The sequence below is a fragment of the Thermobia domestica genome, chromosome 14 (assembly GCF_964235325.1).
Source record: "Thermobia domestica chromosome 14, izTheDome1.hap1.1, whole genome shotgun sequence".
NCBI classification, from domain to species: domain Eukaryota; kingdom Metazoa; phylum Arthropoda; class Insecta; order Zygentoma; family Lepismatidae; genus Thermobia; species Thermobia domestica.
Genome location: NC_137467.1, coordinates 190,379,189 through 190,407,043, shown reverse-complemented (window position 1 = coordinate 190,407,043; position 27,855 = coordinate 190,379,189). Strand labels below are relative to the sequence as shown.

Here is a 27,855-nt window from a genome sequence, read left to right as displayed (position 1 = left end):
GATGTGTGTATGCATGTATAATTTATTTATTTAAGGACAGTGTATTGTTGCTTCTTAATTATTCATCTCTTTTGGTCCGTGTAATAAGTACATTGTTCCATAGTGCGAATTTATTGTAATTTCGTACCCTTATCTCATGGTATACAACGCATATTTAGCTTTTACTATAGTACAAAGCGTGTTTGGAAGTGCAAAGTTTATTTTCATATTGCGACGCCATCTAGCGTTCTGTGAAGGACTACTCGCCGCTAGTGTTTTGTTCTCCGAGACTTAAGAATCTAGTCAACTCAAAAATTACCTTTTTTCGTGATTATTGAGGCATATATAGCAGTTCTGGTCCATACGAATAGATACGTAGACGAATTACATTACCAACTAACTGCTCAGAACAGCACAATACTTTATGTAGTCTAGTGATTAAGGTGGATCACCACCCCAAAGTCAATACATATTTTAGCTCATTCCCTTAATTACTGCGCAATGAAACATTGCATATTATAAATATTGTACTGTAAGATAAAGTTATGTTTCAGCTACAACACAAGACATTGATTCATTTGGTTGTGTCTTCTGATATCGAAAAAAGATAACAAATAAAATAAAATGTTTGATTCGTTTTACAATGAGCACACAAGATGGCACTTGCTGTTAGATTTTACTAGAAGTGCTTAGTTTTACAAAATGTTTATTTGTATGTGTAAAGTATTTTAAAGTAACGATCTTATTATGAAATAGATATATTGTTTGACCGTTTTTCGTGTTATGTTTCATATTTTATTTAAATATTAATTTACATTTAAGGAAATAGATTTTGAGACGAAACTTACGCAGAGCGCCATAATGCGTTGTTGCCAAATTTGAACGTTTACTGTGGTAGTCACAATAAGAAAATTCCTGGATTCTAGAGTTGCAGTTTGAGAAACGGAACTTAGCTGTGAATTGCGGTAATGGTCGAAAACTAGTTATCCAAGCAGAATTCCATCATTATTTCCTTTATTATCTGGCATCACTAACACTCGACAACGCTGCACTATTCAAGCAGCGTTTAACATAGTACCGAAAACACCTAGTGATCCACCTTAAATAATTAATAAAAGAGAACTTTACGTTTATTCTTAGACTGAAGTTTGTCTACATAACACTCTTCTGTCGTCAGATTGCAATTTCAAATTTTCTCTCTTCGTTACCTCATTGTTGTTGTTTTCAAATTATAATCGCACTTAGTTAAGAGGATAGTCAATTATATTAAATTTTCATTACATATATAGATAATATGGAATCGTGAAGTGCAAATGTGTTAAGATGTATGTAGGAAGAATTAAGTGTTGGTTCATGCGGATTCTCGCGTATTGATCAGTGTACGATAGTTCATGTAGTGGCTTGCTGATTTTAATATATATAGAATGAGACTGCTTTGAACAGTCTTGGGCATAATTTCGAATACTGACCATTACGTTAGGATTTCGTGTAAGGAAGTGTGTCGTGTGAAAATGACGGATCATGTTTTCACTTCATGACTTGGTATTTACAAGTAACCGTGCATACTAACTGTTTATCTGGTCGGATGACGTGAGTAATGTTCATGTAGCAAATGATTTCAAATAATTTTCATGTAACTACAGAACAGAATAACCGTTTCCATAATTACTACAGTTTAAATATACGCGTTCAGCCTTATACTTGTAGTAGTACTTTGTGACTTCGAACTTTTTCCCACGTCACCTGACTAAGCCAAGTTCATTACTGTTCGCAGAGGCGACGAAGTGGATAGGAATGAATAACAGTAAATTTATTACAGTAGTATCTCATTATTCCGTACCAAGGTGTCGATCCTTTCTCCCTAAATGTTTTTATTTTCCTTAGTTCTTAAACTATGTAGTAATTGAAATTAAATGACACCTTAAGGTTGGCACCCTTGCGGAGTTGAGAGCTACTAGTACGATTTGGCAGACAACGTGCTAGTACAAAATTTATTTTTTTTATTTTTTAATTTTGGCAAATCCTAGTTAGAATTTTCTCTATTTTATTGACTTTATTCTAGTTTTGCATACTTTACTCAGAACTTCTCTCAGTTTCTGAGGGGTCATATGTTTTTTTTTATTTAGAAATCCTAAATTAATAAAACACACTGACCTTCCGGTAGGGCCGGAGTCTCCAAGGTCTCGGTCGGACACAGTGCGAAGTAGAATTTTCATAAAGCCCCTGTCTTTGTGGAAATCGTGCTCTGGACACAGGCTGGCTCGTGAGCTTGGAGATATATTTATTTATAGGCCACATATTTGGTGGGCCATCTGTTTCGGCTTATGAAGAGTATATTTTTGGCTCTGAAGTTGACGATTGTCATATATAAAGTTCAACCACTGATCTTTATAGTTTTTGTGTCCTAGCTTGTTTCCTTTGCCGCGCCGCTGTTTTTTCTTCTCTAGCTATCCTCCTATTTTCTCTTTTCTAAGAAGTTTTACTTTTTTAAAATTTCAACCTTCCTCCCCAAGTTTTCTTAACTCGACAAACTTCTATCATTTAACACATCATTTGAACCTGAATTTCTGACTTAGATGTTGCGAGACACGACTCTTGGACTTATTCATTTATGTCAGATATCTAGGCACCGTTCCCATCACAATTTGATCCACCGCAATAGCACCACAATATGCAATCCAACTTTTGCTTTCGTCTCTTTTATCACTATCCTTTTGAAATTCTTCGTCGTACTATTCGTCATTTTCACTTTTGTTTCTATTGATCACCATAGAGATGAATGCCTTGTAGATGTTTGGGCCCATAATTATTATTAACATTTTTAAGATTTCATTATCTGGATAGTAAATTGTAAAAATATATTTATAATTTCTCTGTTTATGTGCCTGCTTTGCACTTTAAATGTCCACTTTGTTTGAAATTGTTTAGGAATATAAATTTTGACCATGATGCGGGGACAATCAGTTGTTATATAGTCGGATTTTTCTTGTGTGAAGTGTTGCAACCTTAGAATTTTATTAATCGGGATCAGTGATTTGAAGGATTAACTGAGGATTGAATTTAGTATGTTGAAAGATAAATACGTGCCGAATATAAATGTGATATTGAAGTAAAATGTATAATGTTGAATTTCGTAGATAAATATGTGTTAAAGGTCTTGGTACCTATCCCGAACGGTTGTTGGTTGTCACAGTTTCGGAAAATTCGACGAATATAAAATGTGAATTTAAAGTATACCGCCTCCTGTTAGATATTATTTTTTGTGGTTAACTAATATATGTGAATATTAACATCGTCTATTGTTATACTAACTGCATGTGGCATGAAATTAAAGCAGGTTGTCGTAACCCTAATTTATCATTACGTTTACCCTCAAGTCCATAAACCTGAAACCTTCCTGTACAGTTGGATTTCAATTTCATTCTTCATATACCAATCTTCGAACCAGAAAAGTTTTCCGCTTCAGTAATGGTGGTCTTGACTCAAAAGTGAAATCTCTCTGAACCAGGAAATTCTCGTTTTCTTCTTATTTTGCTAATTACAGGGATGCAAATAATCAACAAAATTTTACTATCCCAAGATAGAAGTTACTAGCCTACATCCCACAATAGAAATAATTTACTTAATTTTGAAATAAATAATAGTGACATTAAAACTCGCAAGCACCGATGAACCACTCGCCCCGGGTGAGTGGGCGAGCGGTTTATTTGCATCCCTATGCTAATATAACTACAAACGTGTGCACCTAATGTGATACAAGGTGATAGTGATTTAAAAGGCTAGTAAATTTACGAAATAATAAATGGAATGACAAATGAGTGACGTAGGCATTGTGTAATTGATGACAAAACTTTGTTTCTTAATCTCGGAAATTGGAAAAATGCATTATGAAGTAATTCTACAAACGGAATATGTGTTACTCATAATCTATTAATATTATTTCATGTGTGCATATCTAAATAAAGTGAAATTTAGTACATGGACACCAAAAGGGTGCCTTACGAACACGTGACATACAAGGTCATCTGAAATACGAGAAAGGACTCGTTTAATCATCTTTTAAGTTTTTTCTTTCCTTTCATATGAGATATAATAGAATGTAACTAAATTTTCCAGTTTATGTTTTATTTTATAAAGATTTTTTTGTATTTCTCTTTCTTTCATCCTTCTGTTAATATCAAATCTATATTGATGTAATCCAAGGTTTCTATGTGTAATGATACATTTATATGTATACTTATTTGCACGTTCTTAACATTTTGTGTTTAATTTCTCAATAGATGTAATAAATGATAGCGAACTGTAATTAGATGATAGTTTCTTTTAAACTGATTTACATATACCAATACATTGTCCTGTATGTATGCTTGCGTGCGTAAATGAATGACAAACTTAGCTTAAAATCGTAGACTTTAATATTTTTTACGACTATACTGTTTACAATATGTGTGTAATACTATATTATATGTGTATTGGTGCATGGCCGAAGTCATGAAAGATAACTAACTCCAAATTATTCTAAATCGGCTTTGAAATGAAAGCCAAAACAGCAGGATGAGCCGAAATAACGACAATCTCTTCAAGAATTTCAGAAACTCCTATTTGTGGAAAATGTGTAAATCACTTTGATTTTTTTCTTTCCTTGGCTAATTCAAATGCGTGTTCGATCTCCACTATGGAAATTCAGTTACTGGATAAAGGTTATTCAACATTTGGAAATAACACAAAAACGATTAAATCAATAGTTCTTGTCACTTGGGCTGGGTCAGGGTAACTCCCACTCGTGCAGTTACCTGGATACAGGTCAGAGTAGTATGAGGGAACATGTGTCTCTTCAGGATCATTTCAGATTTGATTCTCAACTAGTAAAATTCCGGTATAAATAACATTTTAATAACCATTCAAGCTTCTTTACCACATTTCCATCATTATCCAGTAATCCTTCATCTCTAGTTCCTTCTTCCTTTTCTTCTTTCCTTCTTCTTTCTTTTCCTTCTTTTCTCCTACCTTCTTCTTAATTTCCTCACTTTTCCTTTTCCTACTTTTAATAAAACTGAAGAGGGTCCGTGACTGGAGGTTATCGCTATAGACACGGTCATTAAATTTTTTTTATGTTTCTCTTCGGAAGTCCGATATTAATTAACCAGTAACAAATCATATGTATGAAGTAACAAAATACTAAAATTTATTTATTTATTTAATTTTTCTAAATTATCAAATTGAATAATTTAAAATTAGCGACTCCCAATCACGATAAATTATGCCTAGAAACATATACTGAAAGTATTTAAGAACAAGATCCTGAGACGAATATTCAGAAGTAAGAGGAACGGGAATGGGGAATGGCGGAAACTTCATAACGAGGAACTACATAATTTATACCGTTCACCAAACATTGTTAGCGTCGTCAAATCTAGGAGGCTCAGGTATCCAGCATGGAATAAAGTAGAAACGCTTTGTAAAGTAGAAAGTCTTGGCTGGAAGGCCAATCGGAAAAAGACTATTAGGAAGACCTAGACGTAGATGCGAGGACAATATTAAGATGGATCTCGCAGAAATAGGAGTACAAAGTAGAAACTGGATCCTGTTGGCCAAGGATAGAAGTCAGTGGAGAGTTTTTGTGAACGCGGCATTGAACTTTCGGGTTCCATAGGCCATAGAGTTAGTTAGAGTTAGCTATGGAAACCGTTGAGTCAGAAATTTCGTGCAATGATCAATCTGCGTAGTTTTGATGTTATTGATAATATATAACATCTCATTAGTTAAATATTGAGTGTATGCATTAATTTTAAAGTTATGTATATTTTTGAAATAACTATATATATATATATATATATATATATATATATATATATATATATATATATATATATATATATATATATATATATATATATATATGTGTGTGTGTGTGTGTGTGTGTGTGTGTAACATTTTGCTTCCTTGTTTCAGGAACATTCGGACACTGAATGGAAATTCGCTCGTACAAAATTGTGGATGAGTTATTTTGAAGAGGGCGGCACTCTTCCTCCTCCATTTAACCTCTTCCCAACACCCAAAGCTATTATTAAACTGTTGGGACTGAGGAAGAAGGATAAAGTGAGGAAAATGTCCACCAGGGTAAGTGCGATCTATTACTCAATGATCTCTTGGTGACGTATTGAAATATCGTCGTCTGAAATTGTAATTGAAAGTCGTTTATAAGAGCTTAGCTTATCTTTAAAGACATGTTAAAGTCTCGTAATCTGATAACTTAATCTATACTTCTAATCCAGTGATTCTCAAAGTGTGGGTTGCGACCCACTGGTGGGTCTCGGGCTGTTTTTTGGTGGGTTGCAAGAGTTTTTCCTTTTAATTATGAAAATTGTATTTTGATGCAGAAACGTGTTATGAAGTACTACTCAGAAAATGAAAATTGGAAGACTTTGTTAATGAGATATAGAGTAAGTGGTTACTGAGAGCCCGGACTTTTGTACCGTCAGTAGAGATGCAGGGTTCGGTTGGAAAGTGGGTGAGTCAAAATCTGTCACGGGGTAGGGTATTGCGTCGGGAGTAGTGTTAGCTCTGTGTTACCTTTCTATGAAAACACTTTATTTCTCTTTACGTATGTTTACAGTTTCATATGATACAGTTATTGAGAAAGAATGTCTATGTGTATTTGAATAAATGCAGGTGGGCCACAGAACACTTTTATTATTTAGTATGGGCCGCAGTAACAACAAGTTTGAGAACCACTGTTCTAATCTAATTAGGTAAAGTTTTACAGAGTAAATAAGAGGATTGTAAATTAAAGAGGAAATACCAGGAGTGATCGGAAAGTAAGGTTACCAATCCTGCAGTGAAATGTCAATACAGTATATTATTTCATACAACCAATACAGCCAACAGATACTACATACATTAGTTATTTTTCGACAGTCTCCATATCGGTTGAGGCACTTGTCGCATCATGGGATCAATTTGAAGATTCCCTTCTGGTAAAAATTCTGTCCTTGTGTGTTTAGCCACTTTGTCATGAAGTGTTTTACCTTCTGATCTGAAGCGAAGCGACGGCCTTCGAGATGTTCCTTCAAGTGGGGGAACAAGTGAAAGTCGCTTTGAGCGAGGTCCGGATTGTAGGGAGGGTGGTCGTTGATGTCCCAGCGAAACTGCTTGAACAGCGTGGTGGCCTTCTGGGCTGTATGTGGGCAGGCGTTGTCATGGAGGAAGACACCATTCTGCGACATGCTGACGGAACATTACAGTCTCTCCGTAAACCTCTACGAGCTGTCAGTGAATTTCAACCACGGTTACATATTTCACTCACAGAAATCAAAAAACCGAGCAGATTTCTTCGCTAGACAAGTCCCCACTTGTATTTACCTACAACTAGCACCGTAGGTAACGAATGGCTGAAACTCTGCATAGTAGCCAACTCCATGCATTAAAATTGCAACACACTGCTCATTTCTCTATAACAAACGAAACTCAGAATTATCAGCCTTGTAACCTTAGTTTCCGATTCTCCCTCTTTAAAAATCATAGAGCAAATCATTTATCGTAGTTTGATATCTTTAGAGCATTCGTGAATGAATAATTTTAATGGTTAAAAGTAAACTTACTTAAAATGTGTAAATTTTTATGTTGCATAATGCGTTTTTGAACAATGAAGAATTTGCTATAACAGGTTTTAATTATTACATATTTGGAATTCACAATAAATTTCCTAACTCAAATATCTAAAAATAATCAAATTAATGTAGTACATACATGGGATCAACAAAAATATGGAATCACCTGCAAAATTGCACATTACCTTTATTAAAGCGAATATGACCACCTTTGGCACGTAGAACGGCCTCCGGTCAATGGAAAATGGAGAAATACAGGTTGCGTATGGTTGTCAAAGAGATATGTTGTACCATTCTTGTGCCAATGCAGCTGCAAGTTGTAGAGACGACGGTCGTGGATAGCGGGCTTGCATCTTGGTCTCCAAAACTGACCAAAAAGGGCTCAATGATATTGAGTCTGACAATTGTGGAGACCATGTCAAATGTAACATTTCAATTTCTTGCTCATCAAGACAGTCCTGGACGATGTGAGCTGTATAAACAGGTGCTCTGTCATCTTGAACAAAGTTTGCGCCATGAGATGCAGCTAATCCCTCAAAATAGTTACGTAGTCCTTGGCAGTGCCATGTTCATGCAGCGTCATGATTGTCTGGCAGAATACCAGCATCTGGCTGCCCAAATCATCACTGCACCACCTGCATGCTTCATTCTTGGTAACAGACAGTGTATCGTACGCTTGTGCTGGCGTTCTCCACAAGTAAACTCGACCAGCAGTTGGAAACAAATTAAAGGAACGCTCATCCGGCCATTCCACAGTCTCTCACTGGTCTGTTGTCCAGTTTTTATGGGCGTTGCACCACTCCCCCGTGTAGCAGCATGGTCAGTAGTCATGAGTGGTTTGGGAATTCCAGATCTACCATAAACACAATGTTTATGGAGCTCTTTTCTGACTGTTTTGACGCTAAGAGGGATTATAAGCACTTTTTTCATTTGGGGGTAACTTTTGGCGCCGTGATTTTCTGTTTCTTTACAATCCTACCCAATGTGCGTCTTTTTCTGTCACGCAACACACCCTTGCATCGACGCTGGTGTTTCGCTGATGAGGTTTTTCCGGAGCACTAGTAGGCAGTCATGATCTTCGAGATTGTGTCAAACATTTCCGCTACTTTTGTCACGGAAGCTCCCACCATATGCACATCCACGATTTGCCCTCTTGGAAACTGTCTGCTCAGACATGATTCACGATAACCTGCACGGACGGTCGCTGAACTGTAAGTGGCCCATGTGTTCGATTGGTCAGGTTGTATACCTCACAAGATGTTCCCATGACTACAGCGACAACGATTCAGATGCAAATCATGTTTGAAATAACTACCTATTTTATATCAGGTATTTCCAAATTTTTGTACATCCCCTGTAGCGCGTATGCATATATAGATGGAAAGTCGTGTCGTCGAGTGATGCGAAATATTAACAATTGGAGAGTGGGAGCGTGGTGCTGTAGTGGTAGAGTGCTTAACTCTGGTGCGAAGAACTTCTGGTTCAATCCTAGGCTATGTCAGTTTCTGATACGAAGCATAATGTTCGTAGGTTTTGTCTAGATTCTACCGTTTGCTTCCACATTTTCATTCCATCATTTACTTCATTATAATTCACTTTTATGAAGTCATCATTTTCGTTTAGCCTACGGGGCACAAGGCTTGGATGTGCATCTAAAAGATTTCATTTTTCTTTACATCGAAGAAATTCGTATGTTTTTTTTACTTTATTTCTTTTAAAACTTTTATGTGTTTAAACGAATTTTCTATATTTTTAGGTTACATTTTGTTTATTTAGTTACATTTTGTTTTTTAGGTTACATTTACTTTATTTCTTTTAAAACTTTTATGTGTTTAAAGGAATTTTCTTTATTTTTAGATTACATTTTATTTATTTATGTTACATTTACTTTATTTCTTTTAAAACTTTTATTTGTTTATAAGAATTTTCTATATTTTTAGGTTACATTTTGTTTATTTAGTTACATTTGGTTTTTAGGTTACATTTACTTTATTTATTTTAAAACTTTTATGTTTAAAAGAATTCTCTATATTTTTAGGTTACATTTTATTTATTTAGTTACATTTTGTTTTTTAAGATTATATTTAGTTTATTTCTTTTAAAACTTTTACGAGTTTAAAATAATTTGCTGTCCTTTTACGTTACATTTTATTTATTGTTAAACTTCTTATTATCTTAAATCTTTATGTTGAGCGACATATTTCTTGAAACAATTTAACTGCGTTATGAAAGACATTCTTGTGATTACCTACATGACAACTTCGTCTTTAAATAGTGTCGTCGACCTTTGAGACTGAACTTAATTGCCCATCAAACTAATTTCTCCACCTGACAGAAAACACTCCTTCTAACAACACCCCCAAATTTATTTTTGTTTTTCCCTTTCAAGGGAATTGTTAATCTAACACAAATAAATTTCCTTCTGCCCGAGGATTTGTGGAAACCAGGAAAGATGACTTTTCCTGCACACAGGAATGAGGAAAAGCTTATACAATTTCTGAACCAAGCAGAAGTGCTGACAACAAGAAAGAACAGTGAATATATAGTGAAAAATTCTAAAGCTCGGCTAGTACATGTATCAAGATATTACCTTAGGAATGATTCTTATTATTTTTTTAAAATGTCAACATAACCTGAGACGCTCCATATTGAGGATATGCAACACTTGATATATTGTCTGATATATTTATTTATTGAACAAATTCGAAGATATAGCATATCCTCGCCATTTTACACAAAGAAATGTTAAAACAACAATAACAAAAAAAAAAAAAAAAAACAGTGCCAACAAATAGTGCAAAGGTAACACTATTTCGCCAAAACTCGTTTAATTGCTCTTTCAAACAACGGATAGCTAAAAAAAAAAATGTCCATATCAGTTGTTAAATGATTATAACAGTTCGACATTCTGTAAAAAAGAGACCTCTGTATAATTGCCAACCTAGGGCGAGCAAGATGAAATAGGTGGGAGTTCCGGATTATGCGGGGACGGACACGTAAGGATAGTTCTTGAAGTAATGTTTCCGATCTTAAGTTTCTATTAACTATTTTATGAAGAAATTTCAGATCAGAGTTATTTCTGCGTACTCCCGGAGTCTGGATATTAAGATATCGCAAGAGTTTCTCCTTAGGTAATGTTCCAAGTGCGGGAACACGAAAATGAGCTGTAGTAATAAAGAAATTGAATAGAATCAAGTCTAGAGAGATGTGTAGGCGCTGTTATAGCCCATATGGGAGAGCAGTATTCAATCTTAGGCGTTATTAAAGTATATTGCTTGGACATAAAAGCTAGGCACTAACAGTCAGATGGAACAAGATCTGATTATGTTCTAAAACTGACGGGGGGGGGGGGGGCAGAGATGACATAACATTTGGTTGTACATAACACATGTAATGTTATTTGATACATTGTATGGACGTAGATTCTAAACAATGACAGATTCATTTAACAAAATTTGGTAAACGGTCTCTTGGGATAAAATTTTTGGAAGGGCACATACACTACGTGATCAAAAGTATCCGGACCCCTGGCTGAAAATGACTTACAAGTTCGTGGCGCCCTCCTTCGGTACTGCTGGAATTCAATATGGTGTTGGCCCACCCTTAGCCTTGAAGACAGCTTCCACTTTCGCAGGCATACTTTGAATCAGGTGCTGGAAGGTTTCTTGGGGAATGGCAGCCCATTCCTCACGGAGTGCTGAACTGAGGAGAGGTATCGATGTAGATCGGTGGGGCCTGGCACGAAGTCGGCGTTCCAAAACATCCCAAAGGTGTTTTATAGGATTCAAGTCAGGACACTGTCCAGGCCAGTCCATTACAGGAATGTTATGGTCGTGTAACCACTGTGCCACAGGCCGTGGAGTCTGAACAGGTGCTCGATCGTGTTGGAAGATGCAATCGCCATCCCTGAATTGCTCTTTAACAGTGGGAAGCAAGAAGGTGCTTAAAACATCAATATAGGCCTGCGCTGTGAGAGTGCCACGCAAAACAACAAGGGGTGCAAGCCCCCTCCAAGAAAAACACGACCACACCGTAACACCACCACCTCCGAATTTTATTGTTGGCACTACATACGCTGACAGATGACGTTCACCGGGCATTCGCCATACCCACACCCTGTCATCGGATCGCCTGTGATTTGTCACTCCACACAACGTTTTTCCACTGTTCAATCGTCCAATGTGTACGCTTCTTACACCAAGCCAGGCGTCGTTTGGCATTTACCTGCGTGATATGTGGCTTATGAGCAGCCGCTCGATCATGAAATCCAAGTTTTCTCATCTCACCCCCAACTGTCATAGTACTTGGAGTGGATCCTGATACAGTTTGGAATTCCTGTATGATGGTCTGGATAGATTTCTGCCTATTACACTTTACGACACTCTTCAACTGTCGGCGGTCTCTGTCAGTCAACTGACGAAGTAGATCTGTACGCTTTTGTGCTGTACGTGTCCCTTCACGTTTCCACTTCACTATCACATCAGATACAGTGGACCTAGAGATGTTTAGGAGTGTGGAAATCCCGCGTACAGACTTCTGACACAAGTGACACCCAATAACCTGACCACGTTCGTAGTCCGTGAGTTCCGCGGAGCGCCACATTCTGCTTTATCACGATGTCTAATGACTACTGAGGTCGCTGATAATGAGTACCAGGCAGTAGGTGGCAGCACAATGCACCTAATATGAAAACCGTATGTTTTGGGGGGTGTCCGGATACTTTTGATCACATAGTGTAGGACCACCCTTTAAAATCGGGAAAATTTGATGAATATTCTCTATGATTGAAATATGAGGATCGTTCCGAAAGTAATGCGTCATTTTTTTCATGGAAACTAATGTAAATACATAAATAACAACAGCATAGCTAAAGAGAACAATATTTCAGCTACAGACTGCCATTTTTTCCACATAGTTTCCATCATTCGTTATGCACTTTTGCCAACGATGAACTAGAGCCTGTATGTCGCGCTTGTATAAACTAGAACCAGTTGAGGCTAACCACTTCCTTACAGCTTTAACAACAGCTTCCGAGTTTTGAAAATGTTCGCCACATTCAGCTTTGTACACAATTATCTGGTCGTTATCCGGAAATCAGCACGGATGAGTTGATCAAGACGCTCTTCATTGGGAGGGATGACAGCTGTGCAGGGTCGACCGAGCCGTGGCTTGTCATGAACACCCTTTTCATCGCCTTGAAAATGCCGTACCCATCACCACACATTGCTCACGTCTACTGTATCGTGTTCGTAAACCTTTACCAAGCGTCGATGGATTTCAATCGGCGCAATTCCTTCAGCAGTGAGGAATTCAATCACACATCACTGTTTTATACGCACGTACATATCAGGCTCTATTTTGGAACACTCCTATGCTGCCGCCAACTACCCCAGAACAATAGGACCAGCTACAAATATAAGAAGGTGGTTCAAGCATCAGCACTACACCAACGACATCTAGCACGGACATACAAAGTCAACACAAAAATAGGAACGACACTCGTATATGACTTTGTAAATTTGGATGGTCCTGCTTTCCTTTTCTACGGGTAAACAATTGCTAAAATATTCACATGACCATGTTCTCAGTTATGACCTAACTAATCTTCTTAGATAAAGCTTTACTACAATCAGTGGTGTATTTAGGGGGGTGGCTTCCGGGCTTAAGGCTCCCCCGAAATCTTACTTAGTATAGTAAAGTAAATGAAATATCTTGCAGAATTTTCACATTTCTAGGCAAAGCCCCCACCCGAAAGTTAGCAAAGACCCTCCCGAAACAAAATCGTAAATACGCCACTGACTACAATATATAGTTATGTGGTTGAACACAGGGTCAATCCTCTTTTCGTAGGTCTTATAAATATTTGCACTAAATTTAGATGCACTGCTCTAAATTTTGGATGGGTACATTGGGTCACCCTTAAATTTGGAATTGTGAAAAAAAAAATAAATTTTGTAAGTGTTCTCTAAGACTGCAATGTATATTTTGTAAAATTGGTTGGCACTGCTTCTTCCCTTCTAGGGTAAAAAAAAATGTTTGCAGATGATATGTTGCTTGTTGCAGAATCTAAAGAGGAAATCAATAAGATTTTTAAAAACTTGGGGAAGTTCTGTGAAGAAAATGTTATGAAAATAAATGCTAGAAAGACAAAAGCCATAGTGATTGGAATAAAGCGGTCAGTGGCTAATATAGTCGTAAAAAGACAGAAAATAAAACAGGTAGCTAGTTTTCGATACCTGGGTAGCATTGTTAGTAATGATATGAGGTGTGAACGTGAAATAAAAGCAAGGATAGGAATGGCGAAAGAAGCCTTTAGGAGGAAGAAAATTCTACGGTATTTTGTAGGATCTCAAACAACGAACTGAGAAAAAATTATGAAGTGTTTCGTGTACTGTATGGGTTAGAAACATGAACATTACGCAAAAATGATGAAGAAAACGATTGGAAGCCTTCGAAATGTAGGTGTGGAGAAGAATGGAGAGAAATAGCGGAGTAGATCGGAAAACGAATGAGAGAGTGTTAGAAATGGTGGAGGAGAAAAGAACAGTTTTAGATATTATTAAAAAGAGGAAAAGAAACTGGTTGGGACATTGGCTAAGAAGGAACTGTATCATGAGGGACGTGCTAGAGAGTATGGTGGCAGGAAAGAGAGGGAGGAGATGAAGGAGAATACAATTAATGGACGATAGAAAAACAGAGAAATCGTACGTGACGACGCAGAGGTTAGCGGAAAACCGTGGATCATGGAAGCTTCTCAGTTGCAGCAAGTGACCTGCCAATAATGGCAAAATACCTATGATGATGATGATGATGATGATAATGTCCTCTTCGATGAGGCGTTAGTGTATTATAATATGACAGGGTATCGAAATAAGGGTAAAGAAATGGTTTGGTAATAACAAAGGAGTGTACCTTGTGGACAAGCACTGCAGAGTATAATACGTATTCCCCACGTATCCAAGGGCGCCGATCCTGAGGGGCCCAGGGGCCCGGGCCCTCCCATAGTTCATGTGGGCCCCCATATTTTACTTATGAATATACAATATTTTGCATAATTTGAATGGAATTTATATTAAAATAATCATATATGCCTTCTGCATCTGAATGCCCCCCCTCCTCAAATTTACAGAGAAATCGGCATCCTTGCACGTATCTTCCTCTTGATTGGGATAGTAATTAGGATGCTATACGTAAATAAATATTAAGGACGCCGAGATGTCCCACGGGGACAGACCAAGGTGTCTCACGGGGGATGTTGAAGAAAAGCCTCATTTTTGTTGACTTTTGCACGTGCAGGTGGTGGTGTAATCAATATCACGTTCTGACTACTTCTATCCGGACAAAATATAGTAGACAGAACTAAGTTTCAAGTAATTAAGATATCTACTCGAATATTATGATCTAATTAAACAGATATTCCCTTGTGTATGTCAGTTAATATTCTTGAAATAAGGCAATCTAAATTCTTACATCTTACACTGATAAGAAGATATATCTATAACAGACACATAGCTTTCTGTCTCCAATAGTCGGGCAGGTTTGGGGGGGAACCGTACCACAGGGGCGGATCCAGGACCGACTTCTGGGGGTGGTGGTGGGTTGTCATACTGCTACTTTTAAGGGCTTCAAACTTTGGGATGGGTTTTATTTTTATATATATAAAATAAGAAAGTTTCCTCTTCTGGGGGGGGGGCGATTGCCCCGATTGCCCCCCCCCCCTTGGATTAGCCCCTGCCGTACCATGTAGTATAAAGTATTTTCTTTGCTTTTTATTATAAAATAGAACGTTCTTTTGCAGATTCCGATTGATGCTACCTTGGTATTCTTGGGAAATTTTCAATATTGAGTCATATATGACGTCACTGTTTCACACCTCTAATTTACGTAGTAAACGCTAATGAATGAGTTAAAATCTCTGTAACACAGCAACCGTACACAGTGAAAAGACAATTTTTCACAGGATACATGTAGTCAGACTTTTTCACAATTTCGGGCATTTTGGTGACCATTCCTGCTATGAAAACAATATAGTGACGTCACAATTTCGGAAAAGTATTTATTTAAAAATGCACTTTAATAATTCGCTATGAATAAAATATTTAAGTAAATTTGACTAAACTAAACGAGATAGAAAGGACACATATGTATGTTCCTTGCGTTCATGAGTCCTAATAGACTGTGGCTTATACACTGACCAGCCAGAACATTATAGCCATCTACTTACTATCAATATAAACACGTCCAGGCGATAGAAGCGTCACCTGACGAGGAATGCCTGCTAGTCAGACACACATACGGTGCATGTAGTATCAGTGAGAGTGCTGGCCCTGTGTTAGAATGGGAAAGGCGCGCGATCCATCTGAGTTTGACTGAGGGTAGATTGTAATGGCCCGGAGGCTCGGCGCAAGCATTTCGGAAACTGCACGGCTTGTTGGGTGTTCGAAGAGTACTATGGTGAGTGTCTTCAACAAGTGGCGAAACCAAGGTGAAACGACGTCCAAACGTCCAGAGGTCGGGCGGTCCCCCTCATTACAGATGTTGGACGTCGTGACTGGGAAGACTGGTAAAACAGGACAGGCGGCAAACTGTAGAAGAGCTAACATCTGACTTTAATGCTGGACAAGCACAAGTGTGTCTGAACACACAGTGCACCGAACACTCCTAATGAAGCGCCTCCGCAGCTGATAACCCATACTCTGCAATGTTAACACGACGATATCCGCAACTACGATTGAAATGGGCACGTGACCATCACCACTTGATCTTAGCGCCGTTGCAGAGCATTGCATGATCCGATGAATCTCGATAGTTTCTTCATCATGTCGATGAGAGTGTGTGAATCCGTAGTCTTCCAGGTGAACAGCTCTTAGACACCTATACTGCGGCGCGTAGAGAAGCTGGCGGTAGCTTAATTATGCTCTGGGGAACATTCACGTGTACATCCATGGACCCAGTGAAGCTCATGTAAGGCACCATGACGGCCGAGGCGTATCGTACACTGGTTGCAGACCTTCATGATCGTCATGTTTCCTGACGGCAGTGGCATTTTTCAACAAGATAATGCGTCATATCACGAGGCCAGGAGTGTGATGGAGTGGTTCGAGGAACACAGTGGCTAGTTCCAATTGATATGCTGGCCCCCAACTTGCCGGATCTGAACCCAATGGAACAACTTTGTGATGGGATTGAGCGTGCCGTCAAAGCGCATCGTCCCCCTCCTCGGAATTTACGGGAAGTAGGTACATGTGTGTGCAGATGTGATGCCAACTTTCTCCAGCGACGTACTAAGTCCTCATTACTTCCATGCCAAGACGCGCCGATGCTGTTATTCGTGCCAAAGATGGACATACCGACTATTACGTAGGTGGTCATAATGTTCTGGCAGATCAGTGTATTTATCAAATACAACAATGACATCACGGCTGTACTATGCAGCTATGGCAAAACAGATACTTTACAATTGAGAACATATGAGAAATCCATTTGCCTCTTCTGCGATATAACTAATAAACGGCTGTATACTTTTTTTTATAACATCATATCCTTCCTTCTTTCCAAGTTTCACTTCCTTTTTCAATGATGAAATTGTATTCACGGGTTTTCTTAGACTGTGGCAAATTATTTTTGACATCTGAAACCAATCTCCAGAGCATATTCAACATTTACATTAACGACGCCTGTATGTCCAGTACTGACATTAACAATATCATTGATTTCAGCATTTAGAGGGTAAATGCATTGTTAAAAGCTTTTCTTATCTTTTCTCGGTCATTTTGATCAAGATCTATACGTCTGGCTTCCTTCTCTTTATGAGTAATTTCCTTGGAACCCTCTTCCATCAGATCGATTGATATGGACACGGTATTGTACATATCGTGAGAAAGAATCTATCTGGAAACTTGATCTGGAGAAAGGGTCATCCCAATGAGACTTCCTTTTGTCTTACCCTTTCTAATTTAAGAGTCTTCATCCCGGCGAAATTAAAATACCGTTAATTTTACAGTAATTATGTGATACCTTCAAATAGATAAAAGATAACTGAAATATGGAACAAGAGCGCCCTAGACAATATTATTTTGCGTGAGGTACCGTTATCACAAGTCACGTAGTGGCTTTCCGTTTTCAGCTGTTTAGAAACGCGAAAATAAATGCCGATTTTCAAAATGGCTCGAAATCGAAAGCAGATAAGTGAGTCGTGATAACGGTATCTCATGTAAAATAATATTGACTAGGGCGGTCTTGTTCCGCATTTCGATTTTCTTTTATCTATTTGAAGATATCACGTAATTACGGTAAAATTAGCGGTATTTTAATTTCGCCGGGATGAAGACTCCAAACTAATCTATATGAACACCATTCCAAGGTCCAGCTCTATGACGGCAAACATTATGTCCTTCTAAGAGTGTCTTTAAACTGAGAAGGGAGAGCATTTTCCATCTCAACAATATGCCACGTTATGCATTTCGCATAGTTGAAATGTACAGCTGCTTTTCAAAAAAGCGCTTTAGACAGTACAGCTTAATTAAGTAGTCACCCTCTCTTTGTGATCTAATAAACAAGTGAATAATGGCAACATTGATGATTAACATGTTAATCCACAAAATGACTAATTGGGTTTTCCTTTGTGAAGTCTACACTGTAGCTCTTCTACTATGTTAGTTCCATCGTGAATAAAGTCCTCAAGAAGAACGGATGTCACCATACGTAATTTTCGCACTGCTCTCATCCATAGGTTTCCGGAAAGCATATTGCTTACTTACATCTCCAAATGCTAATTGTAGCAAATCCCCCAAATCGCTTCCTCTCATAAGATATCCAATGGATCCAATGAATGATATTAGTGTGTGCATCATACCTGGTCTAGCAACAAGGTGATGCCAGGGCTCAATATCAGACCACTTGATTTTCGTTATAACTTTGTATATTTGCATGTCTGCTGTACAACTATAAAGGGATAGTTTTCTGTGACAACTTCTTCCACATAACACAACGTTTTAAGAACAGTATCTGGATGGGGCGGTGGAGAATCAATAAGTGGCTCAAACATATGACGTGCTGGAAGATAACATATGAATCTTTCAGACGCGGTATTGTTAAGGTGGATCATCACCCGGAAGTCAGTACACATTTTAGCTCATTCCCTTAACTACGGCGCAATGAAACGTTACATATTATAAATATTGTACTACATGATAGAGTTATGTTTCAGCTACAACATAAGACACTGACTCATTTGGTTGTGTCTTCTGATATCGGGAAAGGTAACAAATAAAATAAAATGTTTGATTCGTTTTACAATAAGCACACAAGATGGCACTAGAAGTGCTCAGTTTTATGAAATGTTTATTTGTATGTATAAAGTATTTTAAAGTAACGATCTTATTACGAAATAGATATATTGTTAGACCGTTTCTTCTGTTATGTTTCACGTTTTATTTAAATATTAATTTACATTTATGGAAATAGATATTGAGAAGAAACTTGCACAGAACGCCATAATGCGTTGTTGCCAAATTTGTACGTTTACTGTGGTAGTCACAATAAGAACATTCCTGGATCCTAACGTTGCGGTTCGAGAAGCGGAACGTAGCTGTGAATTGCGGTAAGGGTCGAAAATTAATTTCTCGATTAAGTGTCCTAGCAGAAATCCACGAATTATTTGACAATAAAAATGTTACACTATCTGGCAACGCCGCACTACTTAGCATAGCTCCGAGAACACCTAGTGATCCATCTTAATCCATATGATCGTCTCGTGTCATCGGGTATATATGATTCCTATACACTATACATATTAGTGTAACATAAACACCCTTATCTCACTTTTTATCTTTATACAAGTTTTACTGTAGTGCTTTCATGAGTAAGAAATATTTATTTTATATTTTCCTTTGCCATTTACTTTAGTTTGGTCCAATTTGTTTAAATGTTTTGTTCATAGCGAATTATTAAAGTGAATGAATATTTTTCCAAAATTGTGACGTCACTATATTGTTCCCATACCAGGAATGGTCACCAAAATGTTTCAAATTGTAGAAAGTTTTGACCACAAGTATCCTGCCAAAAATTATTATTTTTTTTTTTACTGTGTATGGTTGCTGTGTTGCGGAGATTTTAACTCATCTGTCAGCGTTTACTGCGTAAGTTAGAGGTGTGAAACAGTGACGTCATATATGACGTAATATTGAAAATTGTCTAAGGATGCCAAGGTGGCATCAATCGGAATTTGAAAGAGGTGAAAGCTCACGAAAATTCGGATCTAACAGAAAAATAAATAAGGAGCTTAATTTATTAAGTGATAAGCCTATAATTCGGATTGTTGAGATTAAAGTTATAGAAAGCGGATTCTGTATTCAAGTAGCAGACTCTTATTGTTTGACTGAAGTTGGTAAAAATCTGGTTAGTGATGAGTTGAGTTTAACATCCCTTTTCAGTAGCGAGGCTATATAAGACGGTACCTACTGATTAACGTGGAAACCGAACCACATGAGCTCCTACCGGGAATCGAACCCGGGTCTCCCACGCCAAAGGCACGTACGCTAACGGATGAGCTCTGGTTAGTGATGCAGTAGGTGATTTTGCGAAAGATCTAATACTGGTTGTCTAATAATTGAACAAGTTGTAAAGAAACACTGAAAATATCAGTTTGAATATTGCTGTAGTAAACTTTCCAGTTATTCACTCTTCACGTCGAGATATTTTAAATTTCTCTTTTTAAAATTGATGGATATGAGTTTGACTGAAGTGTGAATTTCTTTTAAAGGGGCCGCGGTGGCTCAGTGGTAGAGAGTTTTACTCTAGTGCTCGGGGTCCTGGCTTTGATCCCAGCCCTCGCCAAGTGAACCTTGTGGTGGGCAAACACCGTGTTTCCTCCCAATTTCTTCATTGCAGAATTTCATTCATTTCTCATCATCACCGTCTCCTTTAGCCTAACCGGCATAACCGTGGGACGTAAAACTTAAAGATTTCATTTCATTTTTTAGAAACTTCTTTTAGAGACTTAAGATTCTAACGCTGTAGAAATTCAAATATTTCTGTTGTAGTTCTCTAATACGATTGAATATTTAAAAAAAAAACAATTGAATACGTACCGTACGGCATGAAAATTTGGAAAATTAATTTGAATTTTTTGTTTCTGTTTTGAGGTGTTTAATAGTAGATTGAATGCTGGAACAACACGTTAACACACACACACACACACACACACACACACACACACACACACACACACACACACATACACACACATACACACACACACGAAAGAAATCAAACCTAACAGATGTGATATAAAGCGTAGTAATTATGTGTGTTGTGTAGTGTACAATGAAATAATAAATTATATATATCAATAATCTTAGTACATTGAACTCTCTGAAATCTAGCCGTTAGCTACTGCTGCCCGTCTGGTAACTCGGTGTTTTCTAGTAATGGTATGCCCAGAAAAACAGCACGGAGATAGTATTAATTGTTATGTTATACAACCACACACATATTTGTATATACATCGAACATTATGTGGTATAACTATTATCAGACATAATTATTATTAATGTTTAGCATTTAATTAAATATGCCTTTCACGTTGCAGATAGTAAATTTTAATGTATGTGTTCAAAATAATCCAGTTTGGAAAGTGATGTAACGAATCTTCCAGACTGTTCATTCTTTACATGGAGGCTTAGAGCCTATAACTGCACCACAATGACTTGATCGCTGGCAGTATTTCACACATATGCTAAAGGAAAACCACTTAAACATATTATGAATGTAGTATACAAGGTATTTAGAAATAACAACAACGTTTGGGAGATGATTCCTGACACCGAGGTGAGACAAAAAGTATAGACCAACCTGGGTGCATAAATGCTTCCTTTCGGAGTTATAGGCTGCCGAAAACATTAAAAATGAAGTTTAAAGGCCCATTGCTCCATTGCTATGGGACCTACGGAAGTCGAATCAAGACTTCACTTAGGAACTAATATGTGCGGTACTTCTGTAACAATTTTTATAGAGGTAATTGGTGAATACTTCAAATTGTACGTTTGTAGCCAAAAGTTGTTGCTTGAGTACCTTAGGATTCTGAGACATGTATTTTTAGATACCGCACACACTAACTTCTAAGTGAAGTCTTGACTCGACTACCGTAGGTCCCATAGTTTTGGAGGTATTTTAGTTTACTTTTTTAAAGTTTATTTTTTCTTCATATTCTCGACACCCTATAACACCGAAAGGAAGCATTTACGTACCCAGAGTGGTCTATATTTTTTGTCTTATCTTGGTGTCGGGAATCACCTCCCGAAACGTAGTCAGTGTTGTTTTGAACTTTATAACTAATTATACTGATATTTAGAAATGAGTTTCTGGGAAATAAGGTCTTGTATTTCAGTGATAAATCACAAGAAGGTTCGTAACATCAAAATTTCAAATAGAACATATTGCATGTAAACAGAGTTCATTTTCGATATTAGGTTAATCTTATGAATAGAAGAGCTTGATGATCCCTTCCCATTTGTTACGCCACTGTCCTCTCGTTGGGCCTTTGCGAGCATCGAGATTAAGACGTATCATTACAGTGAGTCGATGGCAAATTTCTGAACCTGTTGGAATAGCACACTGCCGTATTTTTAATAATGTATTGTAGTAGTTTGTATTATTTAAAGCCGTATTTTTGCAGAACCTCATATCATGTCTGCTGGGCTAGAGTCAACTGTATTTGTCCCTTCGTGTTTTCGAGGCAGAGACTAATCTTGCACCTATTTTTCGTTACTGCAGAAGTTATCATGTATATGCATCAGTATGAGTATATGTGGCTTGTACCTATCCAATACCTTAGACATATTCCTTTTTCCCAATTTCCTGTCGAGACAAAATGTTGCGTATGAGCGTTATATTACTAATACAAAGAGACGTCTGTTGTTTTGTCGTTTACCCTTGAATCAATGTGTGTTTCAGCGCAAGGAGAGAGAGGTAAAGGAGCGGGACTACCGTTACACAGCTGTGATGCGGTCGTTGGTGTGGCGTTATGTGTCTGCGATGCACCGAAAGATCGAGGAGAACCCCGTCACTGAAGACGATGTCAATGAGGTCAAAGGGGAAATCAACTCGATGCGATACGAGATGCTCGAGGTGTTTGAGAGGAACGGAATGGATATCTCCAGTGCTGATAAGAAGGGGAAAAGTAAGTAAACCAGCTATCCTTTCATTTAAAGAAAAATAGAATGTTTTTCTTCTATATGGTAAGCATAAAATGAAAAGCAAACGGGAGAACTAACGAAACCGTATTTTACCATAACTTAAATTCTACTCCACACGCCTAGCACCATTCTCAGCATACTTCCTTAAATGTCCCGTCATGTCTCTGTGAACTCCGTTTAATATCAAGAGCTCACACTGCAGTAGATGCTCTCTCCATAGTTTGGTCCTCTTAATTGGTCTAACAGCTTTGGTATGTGTCACGTGAGATTGTACCCTGTTCATTAACCCTTTCCCTGCGGAATTAAATTTTAAGGTAGTTCCTGTAAAAGTGGCTATTATACAACCAAAAAACTGAAAGTTTCATGTTTCCGTATTTATATTCAAATCTGAAAGACTGTAAACTTCACTCTTATCTCCTGACACACTTGAATCAGAATCTAGCCAAAATGCAGCTGTCTGACTGTCGTTGATTATTATCTTACTGTTGTCCGGCATTGTTTTCTGCTGTGCTTAGCTACCCTCAAACCCGCAAACACACCACAACAGAGGGACGCAAAACTTTCGTAATTCTTTCGTGTTTAACTGCAGATGTCCAAGAAATCGCCTCCAGTTGGCAGCCCAACGCAACGCATTATCACTACCACATGTTCCGTGTAAAATGAGCGACTGAAATCAACTATCGCAGCGAAGTATAAACAAAAATAGACGTTTTGGACTAAAGTCTATTTCCGCAGTGAAAGACAAAAATTCTCAGATCGACTAAAGTCGACTTTTTCACCGAAAGAATTGAGACTCACGCAGTGACCCTAAGATCCACAATTCATACTTTCGGTAAATTTTGAAAGAAGAAAATCCTGGAAAATCACTTTTTTCTTCCAAATAGTACCCTATTCCCAATAATCACAAATTTCTAGTATAGAAAAAAAAAATATGATTTCAACACTACGCTGAGATTGCAATTTATACATCCAAGCTGTTATGACAATGTCTATCAGCGGAACATTTCCACGTCTTCCATCTTCTTCGTTTTCTTGATCTCTCGAATGCTTTGATCAAGCTTTCTATTTTTCCGAATCCCGAACGAGAGTTGCCATTATCTATGTAGTATTTTTTCCTTATACATTGTATTATCTGGTCTATATGTTGCTCTGACGCGACGTTGCCGAGTACTAAGGGACGTGGCTATGGCTAAGCAGACGAACTACAGCGCGATCAGGTGTCAGGGAATAGACGTGGATGTGTACAAAATAAACGTGGCAATACCATTGCCCTCTCATTTGCTAGCAGCATTTAAAGGGAACTTGGAGCGCCGCCTTCAAATGCCAAGATGTTTGTCATGCCGTTTAGTTATTTTTGTTGCTTGTATTTCCTGCATTTGGCGTGACTCCTCTGAGACTCATAATGTGGCTAACAGCCATATATCATCATCATCATCATCATCATAGGTATTCTGGCTTTATTGGCAGGTCACTTGCCTTAACTAAGAAGCTTCCATGCTCCACGGTCTTCTGGTAGCCTCTTCGTCTTCACTTACAATTTCTTTATTTTGATATCGTTCATCAATTGTAATATCCTTCGTCCTCTTCCTCTCTTTCCTGCCACCATACCCTTTAGCACATCTCTCATGATACAGTTTCTTCTTAGCCAATGTCCCAACCAGTTTCTCTTCCTCTTCTTAATAACATTTAAAATTGCTCTTTTCTCCCCCACCATTTCTAACATCCTTTAATTCGCTTTCTTCTCGACTCATCCAATTCGCTCCATTCTTCTCCACATCCACATTTCGAAAGCTTCCAGATGTTTTTAATCATTTTTGCATAATGTCCATGTTTCTTCCCCATACAGTGCAATACTCCACACGAAGCATTTTATGAGTCTTATTCTCACCTCTCTATTCAAGGTCCCACAAAATAGTATTTTCTTCTTCCTAAAGGCTTCTTTCGCCATTCCTATTCTTGCTTTTATTTCACGTTCACACTTCATATAATCACTAATCGGAAACTAGTCACCTGTTCTATTTTCTCCCCTCCTATTTCTATATTTGACACCGACTGCTTCGTTCCAATCACCATGGCTTTTGTCTTTATATTCATTCCATATTCTCCACAGACTTTCCTTAAGTTTTCTAATATATTATGGATTTTAGTTTCAGATTGCAATAGTCATATCTCTTTTCGAAATCGTCTTTGGTGTTTTCTTTTTTCAAATTATTAGTTCAAATACTCTCTCATGCGATATCGTGCTCTTCCATCTAATCTTCAGTATTCATCTATCTCAACACTGTTGTTCCTTCTTTGCGATCTCTTTACTGCTTTGATTCAGTCCTAGTTGTTATTCTGAGTCAGAGATTTTATTCCCTTCTGTTTGAGTACCTAAAGCTCAATGTAAAGGGAGCAAGGAGTGTCAATTTCGGGACCAGTCAGAACTGTACCGACTTCTTGATCTCAGGGGCGTGCTTTAAGCGACGATTTTGGTGGGACTCGGAAAACCACAAAAGAGAACAAGAGTCGGACTAGTATCAGACTATTCTCTTAATTTTTCTCCCGCTCTTCCATTTTATATTGTTCTCGACTCAGTACTTTTGTGCTTGTGAACAAATGATTGTCTTCTTTTCATGTCTAGAAGCTAATTCTGTTTGACTCTGAATAACCTAGCATATGCTTGGAAACGTATATTTTACATAAAGCTGTATCGAACCACTGAGTTGTCTGTCCTAAACATTCCACAAACGGTGGTAATTTGACAACTCTGTTTGCTGATAAAAGCTGGGAAATCCTTATTCAATTTCAATGTAAATACATTCCACTCTTTAATTTTCTTTCCCTTGGTCAAGAGTGTTGAAACTATTTTAATTTCAAATAGTGTCGATGCTGGTTTGCGCAACTACTCCCCTCTTATTCTTTCCCAACAAACTATTTAGGCTCCATATCTAAAACTAACTCCATAGCCTATGAAACCTAGACGTTCAATGCCGCGTTCACAAAAGCTCTGCGTTCACTTCTGTCCTTATCCAACTGGATCCAGTTTCTACTTTGTATTCCTATTTCTGTAGATCCATCTTAATAATCTCCTCCCATCTGTGCCTAGGTCTTCCTAATGGTCGATTTCCAATTGGACTTCCAGTTAAAACTTTGAAAGCGTATCTACTTTCTTTCATTCTGGCTACATGACCTGTCCACCTGAGCCTCCTAGATTTGATGACCCAACAGTGTCTGGTAAATCGTATGAATTATGAAGTTTTCGCCATTCCCGTTCTTTTGGGGTCCGAATATTCGTCTTAGGATTTTGTTCTCAAATATTTCAACCTAGTTCTTCCCTCGGAGTAAGCGATCATGTTTCGACCATACAGAATAACAGCAATGATTATCATTTTATATATTTTAAGCTTCAAATACCTGGACAGAATTTGCGAGAACAAAAGATTTTGAACTGAATAATAGCACAAATTCCTGCTTTTAGTCGACATTTAATTTCTTCGTTACTACCTTAACTCCTTTAAAAAAATAAGTAGAGCTGTCATTTCTATATTAACTTGTTCCACAAACCTTTAACTTACACTATTTTTGTGTTTCAGCTATTCTTGGTCGGAAGATGCGTATTTGGGAGCGTCGCCTGATGAAGGACTTCCGGTGGCGCCTGTTGACGATATTGACGAGGTAGAGAAGTTGGAGATAGCGCCAGAGAATGAGGACGTCAGGTCGAAATTCCGTCGCTTAGCGAAACTCGCAGTGGCTAAATCTGTTTCCAGAAAGTGGGACCAAGTTGTCACGGGAGTGTGTGAGGCGTAAGTATAAGCAAACTCTCGATTCTTGTGATCTGAAATTGGTACACACACACAGTTTCTAATAATCTCATACTTCACAGAGTTTGAGAAGAAAACAATTTTCGATAGGTTATTCTACTTTTCCATTTGGGCAACATTTAAGCATTTAGTATACATTTAGGCAACATTTAAGCATTGAGTATACATTTAAGCATTTAGGTAACATTTAGTATACATTTAGGCAACATTTAAGCATTGAGTATACATTTAAGCATTTAGGTAACATTTAGTATACATTTAGGCAACATTTAAGCATTGAGTATACATTTAAGCATTTAGGTAACATTTAGTATACATTTAGGCAACATTTAAGCATTGAGTATACATTTAAGCATTTAGGTAACATTTAGTATACATTTAGGCAACATTTAAGCATTGAGTATACATTTAAGCAATTAGGTAACATTTAGTATACATTTAGGCAACATTTAAGCATTGAGTATACAGTTGAGCATTTAGGTAACATTTAGTATACATTTAGGCAACATTTAAGCATTGAGTATACATTTAGGCAACATTTAAGCATTGAGTATACATTTAAGCATTTAGGCAACATTTAAGCATTGAGCATTTAGGCAACATTCCTCCCTCTAAATCAAAGTGTAAGCTAGAGTGTCTACATTCTATACGGTTATATACGAGGAGTGATCGGAAAGTAAGTTTACTAAGCCTGTAGTGAAACGTACAGCCAACAGATACTACATACATTAAGTTATTTTTCGACATAGTTTTCATTTTGGAAGAGGGCACTTGTCGCATCATGGTATGAGTTTGAAGATTCCCTCCTGGTAAAAATCCTGTCCTTGTGTGTTCAGTCACGTTGTCACGAAGTTCTTCACCTCCTCATCTGCTGAATATCGTGCACAATGTGATGAACGCTTTCGACTGACATTCTCAATTCCGACTGATATCAGATGCCGTAACGTGATATGCCTATTGCTCTGAATTATCTGCACGCGAGCTGTGTTCAAATCTGTTGATATCTTGCTGGGTCGACCACTGTGTTGGTCGTTAGTAACGTTTTCTCTACCAGCCACAAACTTTCGACACCATTCTGCAACGTATTGAGGAGACATTTACTGCGGTCAAATTACCAAAAAGTAAGGAACAAATTAGTAACAAGCTGAAAATTGGCACAGATGTCGAGAATGATATTCTAAACAACATACTAAAAGTCCCCTGAAATCTCACGTAACCTTCGCCGCCATATTGAAAAATGACCACTGGAAGTGTCAAAGGAACAAT

The 27,855-nt window shown here is 37.7% G+C and overlaps 1 protein-coding gene across 1 annotated transcript in view; it reads left to right on the top strand.

Annotated features, from left to right (window-relative positions):
• LOC145670507 (transient-receptor-potential-like protein) overlaps positions 1-27,855 on the top strand; it is a 130,279-nt gene that overhangs the window by 89,514 nt on the left and 12,910 nt on the right. Inside the window, 4 exon segments of the mRNA XM_081739257.1 lie at positions 5,932-6,099; positions 22,545-22,770; positions 26,362-26,412; positions 26,415-26,571. Coding sequence (XP_081595383.1) covers positions 5,932-6,099; positions 22,545-22,770; positions 26,362-26,412; positions 26,415-26,571 — 602 coding nt within the window.